We start from the raw sequence: 15,820 nt of genomic DNA on the forward strand, positions 1-15,820 counted from the left end.
CTTAAGTTCAAGTACTTTTTACATTTTTTTGTTTTGTGTATCTGTTGACTGATATTTGTAGATAGTTGATTTTACTACTTTTGTCTTTTTACCTCCTTACTAGCATTATAAGTGATTGAACTACTATCTTCACTGTATGTTTGCTTTTACCAGTGAAGTGTTCCTCTCACCATGTTCTTCTCTTATTCTTTTCACTTAAAGACTTCCCTTTAACATTTCTTGTACAGCTGCTTGAGTGGTCATCAAGTCCTTCAACTTTTGTTTGTCTTGCAAACTCTTTCTCTCTCCTTCCATTCTGAATGATAACCTTGCTGGGTACAGTTCTCTTGGTTATAGGTTTTGTTGTTGTTGTTTTCCCCTCAGCAATGTGAATGTGTTACCACTCGCTTCTGGTCTGCAAAATTTCTGCTGAAAAGTCAGCCTTATAGGGTTCCCCTTGTATGTAGCTGTTTGCTTTTTCTCTTACTGCTTTTAAGATTCTCTGTTCATCTTTAATTTTTACCATTTTAATTACTGTGTGTTGGGATGGACCTCCTGGGTTTCATCTTGTTTGGGGCTCCCTTTATGTCCTGGAGCTGGTTTCTATTTCCTTACAGGTTGGGGAAGTTTGCAGCCATTATTTCTTCAAATAAGTTTTCTGCCCCATCTCCCCTTTCCTGTGACCCCTATAATATAGATGTTCTTATACTTGATGTTGTTGCAGAAGTCCTTTAACATATCCTCATTTTTTAAATTCTTTTTTTCTTTTTGCTGTTGAGCTTGGTTGCTTTCCATTACCCTGTCTTCTCGATCACTGATCTGTTCTGCATCCTCTAATCAGGCATTGATTCCCTCGAGCTTGTTTTTCATATTTTCTGTCTCTTTGTTGAAGTACTCACAGTATCATTCACTCTTCCCTCCAATCTTTATGGCTATTACTTGGAGCCTTTAGTCAGGTTGAATGCTTATTTCCATTTTGTTTAGCTCTTTTTCTTGGATTTTGTCTTGATCTTTCATTTGGATCATATTCCTGTCTCATTTTGTCTGACTCTGTGTTTGTGCCTGTGTGTTAGGTAGGTCAGCTCCTTCTGCTCTTGAGAGTAGTGGCTTTATATAAAAGGTGTCCTGTGGTGCCCAGTAGTGCAATTCCCACCTGGTCACCAGAACCAGTCTCTCCAGGAATGATTTCTGTGGGGGTTGTGTGCACTCTCCCGTTGTGACTGGTCCAGCACTACTGTGGGTGTGGTGCATTGACAGGCAAGGCTTCCTCCAACATAGCTGGCTTAAGGGTCAGGCTACAAACTGTGGCAGGTGTGTTGATGAATAGGGCTGCCCCCCTCTTCCGTCCATAGTTGCTTTTGAGAGGCACTAGTTCTAACCAGGGCTGCCCAGCAAGTATGGTGGGATGGCCGCCACGTTGGATGGGCACCTTTGGGTAGGGTGTTTCTGCAGGGAACGTGAGGTGGGACAAGAGTGTTAGCAAGGCAGATGGAGAGTGTCACAACTGGCTCCCACCAGCATCGGGACAGCTAGGCTGAAGGAGGGAAGGAAAATGGCACCTGCCAGCACTTTTCGTTCTGGAGAAAATTCCTACGGAATTTTCTGCTCCTCTGGCACATACTGTATAATTAGTAAATCTCTGTCACATATAAATAACCCAGGCAATTTCAAACTGCTGCCTCTGTGCTGGGTCTTAGAGCAAGTGATACGGCATGTTTGCCCTTTAAAAGCAGAGTCTCAGGATAGCCTTCCAGCTCCTGGAGTGAAGTAAGCCCTGCTGACTTTCAAAGCCAGATGTTAATGGGGGCTTCTCTTCCCTGTGTAGAGGAAGGACCTCAGGGCAAGGGTGCCCAGTGGGGACTTGATCCCTTTACTCCCCAGGGAGGACCTCTGCACCTGTGAATTCCTTCCTGCTTAAGGGTTGCCACCCCAGGGATTTGGTTCCCAGCCGCACCTGTTCCCCTCTTATCAACGTGGCTTTCTCTTTACATCTTTAGCTATGGAAAAGCTGTTCTGTTAGTCTTCAGGTCCTTTTCAGAGTGAGTTGCACTGTGTGCAGTTGCAGCCTTGATGGGTTCGTGGGAGAAGATGAGCTCAGGATCCTCCTACGCCGCCATCTTCCCAAGCTCCTCATCTTTATTTTTAGTTTTGATGCATAAAGTGACAAACTGTCTAAATCTGGCTTGTTTTGTAGATAAAGCAATGGTTTTAAAACATCACCCAGACAAACGGAAAGCAGCTGGTGAACCAATCAAAGAAGGAGATAATGACTACTTCACTTGCATAACTAAAGGTAAGAAAATACCTTAGAGTCAGGAATTTGTAATGGTGGTGATCATTAAGTGCTAGGATTGGATTTCTAGTGTATATACTGTAGTTAATTTAAGTATACCATGACATTTAAAAACACTTTCGGTTATATCTGGTTGTTTCTGATAACCCACCCCAGAGCCTTACTCCCAAAGCAAGGTTCTCTCAACCAGCAGCATCAGCACCTGGCAGCTTATCAGGAATGCGGCAACCAGGTCCCCACCTCAGGTCCGCTGACAGTCCGTGTGTTAATGAGATCTTCTGGGGATTCTTATATGAGAAACTCATCCTGCAGTCATTTCATCCTAAGTGTTCTCTAACAAGAATGCTAAGTTATTTCTCCGTTTCAGATACTTTGTAGGACTAAATTGTCCTCAGATGTTTTGCTAATTTAAATCCAAAAGTTGATTGTATCCTGCTGTGGGACTCAAGACGACGTTTATTGCTGTTTACATAGCCATATCTTCGTTAAGCAAATTAATATAGATTGTTACCATATCTAAGTGTGTGTTGTTAGGTGTGATTTTACATTTTGATGATAGCTTTTTAAAATCGTGTACACCCCTTCCAGACTTACTCTTTTGGGCCTACTCTTATGTAGTGCTCAAGATGCTAGATGCTAAAGGTTCTTTGTTGGGGTTTTTTTTGTTTTTTTTTTTTTGTTTTTTACAATCTTGGACTCTAACAGTTAATTTTCTAGCTATTTCTATTTCCTTGGAGTCATGCATTCTTAAGGGATGAGTATTTAACCACTGTTTTGTCACTTGCCTTCCAGAAGAGGTACTGAAAGAAGTTATGAAGTCAGATTCTATCCAGTAGCACTAGTGGTATCATTACCTGCATTCAATATTTTCCTTCCCACAAACACACAAAATTTTTAAATATGAAAAATAACCTTTTAAAAAAAATGTTTATTATTGAGAGACAGAGAGACACAGAGTGTGAGCAGGGGAGGGGTAGAGAGAGGGGGAGACACAGAATCCAAAGCAGGCTCCAGGCTCTAAGCTGTCAGCACAGAGCCCGAGGGGCTCAAACTCACGAACTGTGAGATCGTGACCTGAGCCAAAGTTGGTCAGCTAACCGACTGAGCCACCCAGGCACCCCGAAAAATAACTTTTTTTTTTAAAGGAAGGGGATTTTTTTCTCACAGAGAAAAAATGTAGCATCATAGTAATGTGACCTTACCATTTTTTCCTCAGCTTATGAAATGTTATCTGATCCAGTGAAAAGACGGGCATTCAACAGTGTAGATCCTACTTTTGATAACTCAGTTCCTTCTAAAAGTGAAGCAAAGGACAATTTCTTTGAAGTGTTTTCCCCAGTGTTTGAACGGAATTCTAGGTGAGTTAAGGGATCCCCTTGTGATCAGAATGCTATATTGGCCCTCTTCATGTAATCTTCCAGGTTTCTGCATTTTTCCCGATAAAAGTTTTGTTCTCTTTGTCCTTCTTCTGTACAGTATTGAGCCCCTCTGGTGAATGTACTGCTCTCATTTATTTTGCTCTCTGAACAGAAGTTCTGCCTTTTTCTTTTTTTTTAATGTTTATTTTTGAGACAGGAGTGACAGAGCATGAGCAGGGGAGGAGGGGCAGAGAGAGAGGGAGACACAGAGTTAGAAGCAGGCTCCAGGTTCTGAGCTTTTAGTACAGAGCCTGATGCGGGCCTCGAACTCACAAGCTGTGAGATCATGACCTGGGCTAAAGTCAGACACTTAACCAACTGAGCCACCCAGGCACCCCAGAAGTTTTGCCTTTTGATGGTGAAATTCCTTTACACCTCATAGGATATTTTTCTTTTTGATTTCCTTTGTGGGAAAGAACAGTAGCTGACTTTACGTAGTGTGATATTTTACTTAGGTGATAGTAATTTCCCATTCTTTTGCTTCCCTTTTACTGATGGGTACGTACTCTTTCTGGCCCCTTATCATCTGATAAAGCTTTTGTTCTTTTGGAACTGTTTTCTTGGAGCATTTCATTATCATAAAGTTCTCTGACAAAGGATGAGATATCTTTTTTTTTTTCTCTCTTTTGGTGATTTTTTTTTTTTAATGTTTATTTATTTTTGAGAGAGAGAGCACAAGCAGGGGAGGGGCAGAGAGAGAGGGAGACACAGAATCCGAAACAGGCTCGAAGCTCTGAGCTGTCAGCACAGAGCCCAATGCAGGGCTCGAACTCACGAGCTGTGAGGTCATGACCTGAGCTGAAGTCAGACACTGAACCACCCAGGTGCCCCAAGGATGAGATATCTTTAATGTTACTGTATATGTAATTTATTTCATTGAAGTCCGTTTTTAAATGGTGTATATCAATATTCTGTGTTTTTTGGTTTCATCGGCACTGGAGGGTTTCCTTAGAGCACAGTGTGGCTGCATGTTGGAATCACCTGGAGAGGCTAAAAAACTCCTGATGGCTGTGTTCCACTTGGAGAAATTTTAATTTAATTGTGATTTCAGTTTAATTAGCTTGGAATGCCTGTAGTATTTAATAATACTCCCCAGTGATTCTAATGTACAGCCAGGCTTAAGACCCACTTCATCGGCTTAGTGCAACTTAAATATTTTCTCCATCCACTCTCCTCATTTTTTTATAATAGTGTTGAAGGTGGTAAAAACAAAATGGTGTAATACATTTTGTTGTGGAATGGTTTCATAGAGTAGAAAACATGGGTCAGTAACAACCACAGAATCCTTTCCGAGATGATGGATGAGCTGCTTTAGAAGTCCTGACTCTTTGTGGGGATGGTCATGGCAATGAGAAGGTGGGGGAATCTTCCCTCTATATTAACATTTTTAAAAATCTGGGGGGTGCACAGGTGGCTCATTTGGTTGAGTGCTTGACTCTTGATTTTGGCTCAGGTCATGATGCCACAGTCCTGAGTTGGGCTCCCTATTGAGTGTGGAGCCTGCTTAAGATTCTCTCTCCCTCTGCCCCCTCCCCCGCTCACACTCTTACTCTCTAAGAAAAAAAAAATGTGAGCCTGCAGGTTGCTTCTGTGCTGCCTGTTTAGAGGCAGGAGTATGTGAGCTTGGGAAAGGGGGCACTGCCTGTTTTTCCTAGCTAGTATGGCAGCTGCCACAAGCCTGTAATTTGTAGAACTGAAGACAACCTGATGGTGAGAACATCGTTCCATTGTTTTCCCCAACCCCATCTACCCTTGTCCTCTCTCCCTGCTCCTGTATTGTTTGACACCTCACTGCTGATCTTCCAGCCCCATTTCTTAGTCACAGGGGATGTAGAGGATATATAAAAAATGTTTTTTAATAAATTAGTTTGTCTGTTGACCTTTGTACAGATTTTGAATTGTTGTCTTTTATTATTTCAGATGGTCAAATAAAAAAAATGTTCCTAAACTTGGTGATATGAATTCATCATTTGAAGATGTAGATGCATTTTATTCTTTCTGGTAAGTGAATACACTGTTCCTATGATGCTGTCATTTTTTAAAAGGATAAGTATGCAATAAATACTTGATTTTTCATAAATTTATTGAAAAATAGAATCACAGAACAAAAGCACTCTATTCAGAAATAATCATAATAGTTTTCACATACTGCTATAATCTCCTACGTGATATTTAGGCTTCTATGATTTTTAAAATCTGTTTTCTTATCATCACATTTCTAGATATCAAGCATACTATTAAGGAGCCATTTGATTTCAGTAAAAATGAAAATATTTTCATTTGTCTTGCTATTAAAAATACTTGAATACACAAGGAAGGCAGTGCTTTTTTTGTCTCTGATTCACTAATGTTTAATGAACACAATACTCATGGCCAATTTGTATTACATTTGCTATATTTTCTGATTAAGTATCTGGTAAATGAAAACATGAAATTATTGTGAAACAAAAATAACCAAATTTAGCTCTACCAGTTGTAGTTGCTTTTCCCTTCAGAGGATACAAATCAGAGATACAATAGCCACTATGAGGGCTGCCTTAAGGCGTGACAGACTAGGAAAGGAGAAAGTAGGGAGAACTTAAACAAGTTCCAGGCAAGAGAAAAAGCTAATGGAGAGATGGCAGGGAGGTGTGATTTTAGTTTAGGGGTGAGGAGTATACTTTTAGATTTTCATACCAAATCAGTGTCATTTAACAAAGAGGAAGAAGACGACTTGAGCATAGTGTTAGTGCCACCATGTGAGGGGCGCTGTCTGCAAGACAACCTTGCCTTTAATGTTTCTTAGCACTATATGCACCTAACGTAATCTTACAAGGAAGATTTTTTTTATTTGTTAGCTTGATTTTTTTTTTTAATTTCTATTTTAGGTATAATTTTGATTCTTGGAGAGAATTTTCTTATTTAGATGAAGAAGAAAAAGAAAAAGCAGAATGGTATGTATGTAAGTCACTAATAAAGGAAGATGGTTATTTGTGATGATGTAAAAATATACTACATATATTTTTTTGTATAAATTTTCTCTTTGTGTATCATTTTTTGAGTTGAGTGTTTTGAGATCCCATCTCACAGGTTAAACTAGATGGGGCCAAATGGTTAGGGTATGTTAACAAATGACCAACGAATATAATTGTCACAAAAGCTCAATTCAGCAAATTATTTTTCTTCTGTTTGCATAACTGGTTTAATTTTAGTTTTCTTTGTGTGTGTAGGGAAATACCTTCGACATGAATATTCTAAAAAAGTCAACAAAAATTAATACTAAGTAGAATCACCCTTTAATGTTAATATCAGACATTATTTACACATAAATTTATAAAATATTACATTTTCCAGTCATACCATCTATAACCAATACTCTGTTTCCAATATTTTATAGTCGTGATGAGAGGAGATGGATTGAAAAGCAGAACAGAGCAACAAGGGCACAAAGAAAAAAGAAGAAATGAATAGGATAAGAACATTAGTTGGTAAGTATAATTAGTATTTTTAAAAAGGTTCTTTGGGGGCGCCTGCCTGGGTGTCTCAGTCAGTTGATTCTGGGTCAGGTCATGATCCAGGGTCGTGGATCAAGCCCTGTGTCACACTCCGTGCTGAGCATGAAGCCTGCTTAAGAGTCTCTCTTTCCCTCTGACCCTGTTCCCTGCTCACAGGTGTGCACTCTCCCAAAATCAGTCAATTAATTTAAAAGGATCTTTAGTTAAATGTTAGAAATTGAATTAGAAATTGAAAAAATTAACTTTTTTTTCTGGTAGACAATGCATATAGCTGTGATCCAAGGATAAAAAAATTTAAGGAAGAAGAAAAAGCCAAGAAAGAAGCAGAAAAGAAAGCAAAAGCAGAAGCAAAACGGAAGGAGCAAGAAGCTAAAGAAAAAGTAAGGTGACATTTGATGAAGCTAGACTTCAGATTGTTCATAAAATCTTTAATCTTCAGATCTCTTTTAAAAACTATAATCTTGAAGTAGAGAATTAGGTGCAACTGTGCGTAAATCTTGGTAAGTTGGTACCATTGATAATTACAGGGATATTTTTTACCAGCAAATTCTTACTGAGCAAAAACATGTCGTATACATTCCTTTAATACTATGCTTATTTCTAATGTTTCTATTTTATATTTTTAATAAATGTAGAAAGAACTTTACCAGCTGCTTTTCTCAGTTTAACCTTCCATCTTCAATAAATTGACATGTCACATTTTTTCCTAATTTATTAAAAGATTGAATTTGTAAAACAGACATTTAGAAATCCTAATTTTCTTATTAAAATAATTTTATTTTCCATTAAAGCAAAGACAAGCTGAATTGGAAGCTGCTCGGTTAGCTAAAGAGAAAGAAGAGGAGGAAGTTAGACAACAAGCATTATTGGCAAAGAAGGAAAAAGATATCCAGAAAAAAGCCATTAAGAAGGAAAGGCAAAAACTTCGAAACTCATGCAAGGTGCGTCAGACTGTGATTGAACCAACACTAGGTAACAAGTAAATCCAATTGCTAATTAAACTTAAGAATATTTCTTTTTTATATTATGTAAATATAATTAAACTGATGTACACATTTTATCTCATTTAAACATCTCTTAAATCCTTAAAATGCTTTTAAATTCAAGTTTTTTTTTTTTAATTTCATGTGCAACTGTGATCAAGGCTTTTTTTTTTTTAACATAGCCATCATGCTATTTTCAAACCCCCAAAAGACTTGTTTAACATTCTAATAGTCCATATTCATATCTTTTTGATTATCCCAACAATGTCTTTGTATAGTTGGTTTATTCAAATTAGGATCCAAATAAGACCATTTCAAAGGCTTTAGCGTATGTCTCCTATTGTGTCTGTAACAGGTCCCCATATGTTTTAATATATGCCATTCTGAATCTTCAGTTGATAATGTAATTGAAATGACTGTGCCCTGTCAGCAGGCTGTGGAAAAGGTTTAACCAGAATACAAACACAGGTGGTCTTTTCAGGCTTTTGGTTGGTGAGAGGAAAGTCTAAATAGGAAAAAATGAAATGTTTTCCTCAGATTTCACCAAGAAAATTGTTTTGAGAAGGATGCAGTGTATCATGGTGGTAAAGGGTATGGGCTGAGAGCAAGCTGCCTAGCTTTGAAGTCATTCTTCACTTAACACTATGGGCCCTCAGGAGGTTACGTCAACCCCTTTGTGCCTTAGTTTCCTCACCTACACATTAGCTGAATTGGTACCTAGTAATAGTGTTATGATGTTTAAATGAGAACATTCCCATGCAGTATGTAGCATATTTGGCATATAATGAGAAATCAGTAAAAAATTTAAAGAGGCCAATTAGAAAATAGAAAGCTTGAATAGTTCTTCGAGATGATGCATAAACGAGGGTTAAAGTTCTGACGTTACATGACTTTGTTTTTATTGCTCCTTTCCAGGAGTTCATGTATTCATTCGTCATATATCTGGTGAGCGCTTACTATGTGCAAGCAGTCATAATTGATGTAGATCTAATGATCATACAGTCCTTGCCTTCCAGAAATCTGGTTAATGGTGGAGAATGACAAGGGAACAGGCATTTCAAACACTTTATCTTAACTAGGATGAGGAAGGACCAAAAAACAGGTAGTCAAGGGAGGTTTTCTGGATCTAGTAGGATTCATCCAGGTGAAGTAGTATGTGTATGGGGTCAGAGATGAGAGAGGTCAGGGAGCACTGAGAGAAAGCAGAGATCCATGAATTGCGGTTTAATGAAGCAAAGGCCACTGAAGAGATAAAGAGCCAGGTCTTGAAGGATGTTCTGTGTCTTGCTAGTTCGTATCTGCTCCTGAGTTGGTTTCGGTCAGGATGCTGAGGGAAGGCTTGAGGCAGAAACAGTTGGGAGTCTTTTGCTATAATCCAGGTGACAATATTGTGCCTTTCAGAGAGGGTGGGAATAGAATAAGGTGAATGAAACGAGCCAGTATTTGGGAGGCAGGACAGGCTGCTGCCTAGGTGATACTGATTGTGTGCTGGAGGGAGGTAGTGTTAGTACAGGAGTATTTACATGTGTTCCGGTGTCTTGCATGGAACCCTGGATGGATGCTGGTATAATTCAATGAAACAGAAAATAAACGAGGAAAAAGCTGAAAGGAAATGAAGAGTTCAGTTTATAGCCCTTTCCACCTCTGCCAGTTGACTTCAGTTTAGGGCATGTTGAGCGCACTGAGATGCTCAAATGGAAATTCTGAGTGGGTGGTTGGGTGTACAAGTCTGGAATTCTGGGATCACGGTCTTCTCTATCTCAGTGGCACTAGGAGCCGTGTGAGTAGATCACCCAGAGAGAGGGCTGAGAGGGAGGAGGGTGGGGGATGCAAACACCCAAATTTAGGTACTGAAAGAGGAAGAAGAGCCCGAGGAATGACGCAGACAGGTAGGAAGAAAATCAGTAGTGCTTTTTGGATGCTAGGGAAGGGTCAGCAGTAAAAGCATTGGGACCTTAGTGAGAGCCAGACTGCATGCATTAAGGAAGCAAGGAGAAGTAAGGAATGGGAGACATTGGGCATAATCCTTAATCATAATTTTTCTAATATCTCCTGTTCCTTAACACATTACATTATCTTTTTAATTTCACATTTAAAATTTCTAGCAAACGTTACAGTTGAGCACACAGAAGATAGAACAGGCAGCCTAACAAAGAGAACATTGAGTACTCATACAGAATTTGATTCGTAGGTGGTTCCGAGGAATCCTTCTTTTATAACATCCAGAGATCTTCCACACCATCACCTTTTTTCTGTTTTGTTTCTCCGTCGTCTTGGTAAAAGCATTTTTACTGCTAGCTGGTCAGGGGAGATCCCTGGGAGTGTGGTTGTTAATGTTCAGAAGGCCATACGTTCACTTGAGGTATCTCTTGAGAACTTAATGCTCTGCTTATTGTGTTTATGGACATATCGTTCAGTGTCAGTAGATAAAAAATGAAAATGTTTGTGTTTGTGCTTCTAGGCCTGGAATCACTTCTCTGACAATGAGGCAGAGCGGGTTAAAATGATGGAAGAAGTGGAAAAACTTTGTGATCGGCTTGAACTAGCAAGGTATAACCATAGGAGGGCTGTTGCAGTCTTTTCTTGGGCTTTGGATAAAGTTTCATCCCTTTTTTTCCTTTAGCTTACAGTGCTTGAATGAAACACTCACATCATCTACAAAAGAAGTAGGAAAGGCTGCTCTGGAAAAACAGGTAATAGAAGAACGCGTCCCTTCTACCTGTATTTAGCGTTTAGTTCTGCTTACAATATTGCTTTCACCTCAGGATTTCCCCACCTTACATAGAAGTTACTAATAAAGGCAAAGAATCTCATTTCTCTTTGTGTCCCTCAGTATGTGTTACTTCTAGTAAGCGCTTTTGTTATTTTAAATTGGACTTTGTCTGTATAGTTGTTACCATGTATAGTGCTTGATTTGTGTATCTAGCACGTTAATCATTGTTTGACTATTCCTTGAGCATTTTTGTAGGACATTAACATTTAGAACCAAAAGAGATGTTTGTTCTGTCTAGTGTATACCTTTTATGGTACAGATGAGGAAACAGGCCCAGAAATCCAATTTAATGCAGTAAGTATTAGTACCTACAATATACAGCACTATGCCTAAGTAGTTTGGAGAAATGCTTAATGCTGTTGCTGCCACAAAGGAGTTCAGGAAACTACACTGAGGAAAAAAGGCCTGAGGACCAAAAGATGGAGGATCTGCAGTAGGTGCTGTAGGTTAAATAGGAAGTGCCCAGTACAGGGCAGAGTGGTCAGGGAAGGTTCAGTGAAGGGTTTGAGCCAGCCTTGGAAGATGGACAGGGTGAAGATGAAGGTCAGAGGAACGCATGAAAAACCATATCACATGGGGGAGACATGGGAGATGGTTAGAAAAAGTAGAGCCACATTAAGCAGGTTTGTAATACCATGATGCCTGGTTTCCATTACTGCAGAGGTCTGAGTAGCAAAGAGTTAACATACTATTAGTCTGGCGTTTGTAGGCAGGATGTGCCACGTAAGTGTGACTAGTTACAGGACTGGCGCCAGAAGGACTTGGGACTGTGAGGGATGATGGGAGTCACTGGAATCGCTGGCACTGGGGTGAATGGTTCTAAGGGGTGGAAGGAGGGAAATGAGTTACAGATGACCGACCCCAAGAGAGCCATTAACAGAGCAAGAAGGCCACGTAAAGGTTTTCTTTTTTGTCTGTGCATGTTTAAAGGTAGACTGGAAGGAACGTTAAGGGAGGAACTTGAAGATAACAGGCCACTTTCTATGCCTTTACCTCCTTGTAGAGAATAAAGGATACTCTCTTCTGAAAAGAGTGGGGATGAGCTTGAAGAGAGATGTGAAATGGCTTGTGGGTGAAATAACCCAGTGTCCATAGACTCGACAAGTAGTGTCCAAAGCAAACAGAAGTCACACAGTATGAATACAGGGCAGGGCAGGCTATGCTTTGTTCTTGACTCCTCAAGTAGAGCTCTGCAGCCCAGAAGCCGGAGTGAGGCAAAGCCAGAGTGAAAAGCTGATGGTTGGTTTTGGGGTTGGCTCGGGAGGTGTTGTCGGTCATTGTCAGGATAGTGAGATGTGAGAATTGCAGGGAGAGTAGCTAGATGCTTTAAGTCTTTGACTTACCTATGATATTTGTGTAGATAGAAGAAATAAATGAGCAAATCAGAAAAGAGAAAGAGGAAGCTGAGGCTCGAATGCGACAAGCATCTAAGAATGCAGAGAAATCAACTGGTGGGAGTGGAAATGGCAGTAAAAACTGGTCAGAAGATGATCTGCAATTACTAATTAAAGCTGTGAACCTCTTCCCTGCTGGAACAAATTCAAGGTACTGGTTTTAATGAAACTTGTCTTGAGCATGTATACTGGGGCCTGGGGAGAATGCAGACAAGCACCCAGAGAGCACTGGTTAGAGCAGAAACTTCCAGGGAATGCTGGAGTCTAAATTTTGTGCCACAGTAGAAAGTGTGAAAAGCAGGGTGTATTTTGAACCTGCTGGTTTTTTTCAGTTTACACCAACTCACATACGTGTATGGATGCCATACAGTGGACGCTTCACCAATTTTTCAAGAACTTAAAGATCGTGAGACATAAACCGTGACTCTCATGTTGGCTTATTCCATTGTGGCTAGTACTAGGGACTAGGTTTTTGCATTCTGAAGTTTTCTCTTACAGCCTTAATCCTTCTTTCTGGCTTCCCACCTCAAACCAGAACTTACTGCAGAGTCTGAGTTTAGAACTCAAAAGAAGACTTATAGATCCAGCCTCCTTCTTTCTATAGTTGAGGAAACTAAAGCCGTTGGCAGAGAATGATTTATCTCTACGCGTCCAAATGGCAGTATACACAACTGTGTGATTTTCTCTTGGTTTGTACCCAGAATCTGTAAGGTTTTATACAGACTTGAAGCCAAGATTATATACAGTTGGTTTAAACATATGAAAAGCAAAAGGTATAATCCAGGTAATAGTAAGGAGACTACCAGTTTAGAGTGAATTCTGTAGATATTATAGCTAACTTGTATACATTACAAACATAGGGATCATTCTGGCTTTTATTTGGGGGTTTTTCCCTCTTAAATTTATTACATTGGTGTCTCTAGATGGGAGGTTATTGCTAATTACATGAACATCCATTCTTCTTCTGGAGTCAAGAGAACCGCCAAAGATGTTATTGGCAAAGCAAAGAGTCTTCAGAAACTTGGTGAGTTAGTTTTGCAAAATCAATGTTTGCTACCTCAAATGCATTTTTCAAAAATCTGTGCAATTTAATGACTGAATGAGATGACCTGCAATAAGTTTTTTTCATTTCTCAGACCCTCATCAAAAAGATGACATAAACAAAAAGGCATTTGATAAATTTAAAAAAGAACATGGAGTGGTGCCTCAAGCAGACAACGCAACACCTTCGGAACGGTTTGAAGGTAAATTTTGTTTTTCTCTTAAGTAAAAATGCTAGCCCTGTACCCACACTATGTGAAGATAGACAAAATGTAGGGGTCTGTGTTCAGAATAATTAGAAAATAAAATGTTTAGCAGACTAGAAGATGGACAGCAAGCATTTTCAGGACATTCATACAACTGAAAATTACAGTTCTTCCATTTCAGAGGCCATTAGGGAAGGAGCTGGGTTTCTTTTGTTTACCAGATTTTACAAAGCAGTATTAAAGGATGTGGGGACAGCTGACATTTGAATAAGCTCTATGGACTAGGTAATAGTATTTTATCAAGGTTAATTTCCTGATTTGGGAAAATACACTATAATTATGAGAGAAAATGTCCTTGTTTGTAAGGAAAAAGCTAAGAAGTAAAGGGGCATCATGTCTGCAACTTACGTGGTTCAGAATAAATTATGTCTGAGATATATAGAGAAAATGCAGGCATGGTGAATATGTTTACATTTGGGGAATCTGGGTGGCATATACAGGGATTCTTTGTTCTTCTGAAATCATTTCAAAATATTAAAACATATTAGGGTGCTGACATTGTCTTAGGTGTTCTACCTAATTTGATTAACCTGGACCAGTGTTTCAAACTCCAAATTGTGACTCCCTAAGTGGGTCATGAATAGAAAATATCAGAGAGCATTACACCTCTTACATAAGTGTAAACAAAGTTGTGACACTTTTGTTCATGTATATACATTTGGGATGTGACTTGTTTTCTTACGGTGAGTGGCTGACAAAGTTGGAAAAAGTTCTGTTTCACTTCGTGCATTTTTGAGCCACTATCTTGAATATGCTTTCCGGATCACAGTTCCAAATGCATGTTTTGGGATTAACTAATAACTCAATGTGATAACCTACCTCTGTCCTCTAACAGTCCCACTTTTACTATTCTGGTATATTATCCCAAAATTTCAGTTTGAAAATACTAGAAGAGGCTTATCACACTGTGTTATAAAAATCAGAGGTGATTTTTTTTGGGGGGGGGGGGGTCTAGGCCGGGCATTATTTTTTTTTTTTAAGTAACAAAAGCAAGTTACAAAACACTTGGAAGGCACTTCTAAAGGGGTTTATTCTCCTCCTTTTATGCCCTCCATCTTTTTTCCAAGAGAGAAATCCATGGTGTTAAATGTGGGCTTCAGACCAATGAAAGGAAATTCCACTGAGGGCTTCCCTGGAATTTGAAAGCGGACTACATCCAGGTTTTTAACTATTTAACATTTTCCTACAAATGGGATGTGTAATACTTACAATCTTAGATAGACCTATATTTGTTTCTGATACATGTTGAGAGGTCTTGTCAAGCATAAAGGGGTTAGTTTAGTAGAGGTTCTTATTAGCATTGGTTCTGCAAGAAATGTGTTGAAAATGCCACACTGGAACACAGAATCTAATGTCACCTTGCCTCTACACTGAAACTTTGGGCACTTGGCTTAATTTTCCTAGGCTCCTTCTTCCAGTGTAAACTGAAAATGTTTTTCAGGGTCTCATTGGCCTAAAAGTTTAACTGTCAGGCAGCTTCCTTATGATTTATCATTTACACTTGTGTTTTTGAACCAGTCTGGTAAGATTATTATTAGGTTGAAGAGATCAGCATTATAATAGGTATTTCTGATTTACTTTAAAAAAAAAAAAAAGCCTCGAGAGATTTTTGGGGATGTGAGCTAGATCTCCGAGTTTTTTTTCTCTTATTTAATACTTGAGAGGCTTTTGTGTGTGTCATCTCTAAAAATCTGTTCAAAATTACCACAGATCTGAATGGCCACTTACCAAGATACCTGTGCACCAAAAGATTTATCTGGAAAGGTGTTGCAACAGAATTTTCTATCAGGATGAGATTTATCAAATAAAAATTTTTCTTAAACAGGTCCATGCACAGATTTTACCCCTTGGACAACAGAAGAACAGAAACTTCTGGAGCAGGCTTTGAAAACGTACCCAGTAAATACACCTGAAAGATGGGAGAAAATAGCAGAAGCAGTGCCTGGCAGGACAAAGAAGGACTGCATGAAACGATATAAGGTAGTAGATATTTAGTGTTTATAAATTCCGTTACCATCTATTTGTGTGTGTGTGATGTCACCACCACAGTAGTTGTGAGGGTCAGTATTACAAGAAAGCTTTCCAACTCTGGCGGTTAGTAAAATCAGCCTTTTTGGTGGTAATCATAATATACAGATTTACCCAATTTCAATGTTTTACATACTTCCTGCCAATTTCT

The 15,820-nt window shown here is 39.1% G+C and overlaps 1 protein-coding gene across 1 annotated transcript in view; it reads left to right on the forward strand.

Moving 5' to 3' along the window:
• DNAJC2 (DnaJ heat shock protein family (Hsp40) member C2) overlaps positions 1–15,820 on the forward strand; it is a 36,440-nt gene that overhangs the window by 20,465 nt on the left and 155 nt on the right. Inside the window, 14 exon segments of the mRNA XM_043588664.1 lie at positions 2,174–2,272; positions 3,489–3,630; positions 5,611–5,691; positions 6,558–6,623; positions 7,067–7,116; positions 7,119–7,157; positions 7,443–7,564; positions 7,976–8,125; positions 10,629–10,717; positions 10,791–10,860; positions 12,301–12,485; positions 13,258–13,358; positions 13,471–13,578; positions 15,467–15,621. Coding sequence (XP_043444599.1) covers positions 2,174–2,272; positions 3,489–3,630; positions 5,611–5,691; positions 6,558–6,623; positions 7,067–7,116; positions 7,119–7,157; positions 7,443–7,564; positions 7,976–8,125; positions 10,629–10,717; positions 10,791–10,860; positions 12,301–12,485; positions 13,258–13,358; positions 13,471–13,578; positions 15,467–15,621 — 1,457 coding nt within the window.

The sequence above is a fragment of the Prionailurus bengalensis genome, chromosome A2 (genome assembly GCF_016509475.1).
Source record: "Prionailurus bengalensis isolate Pbe53 chromosome A2, Fcat_Pben_1.1_paternal_pri, whole genome shotgun sequence".
In the NCBI taxonomy this organism is placed as follows: domain Eukaryota; kingdom Metazoa; phylum Chordata; class Mammalia; order Carnivora; family Felidae; genus Prionailurus; species Prionailurus bengalensis.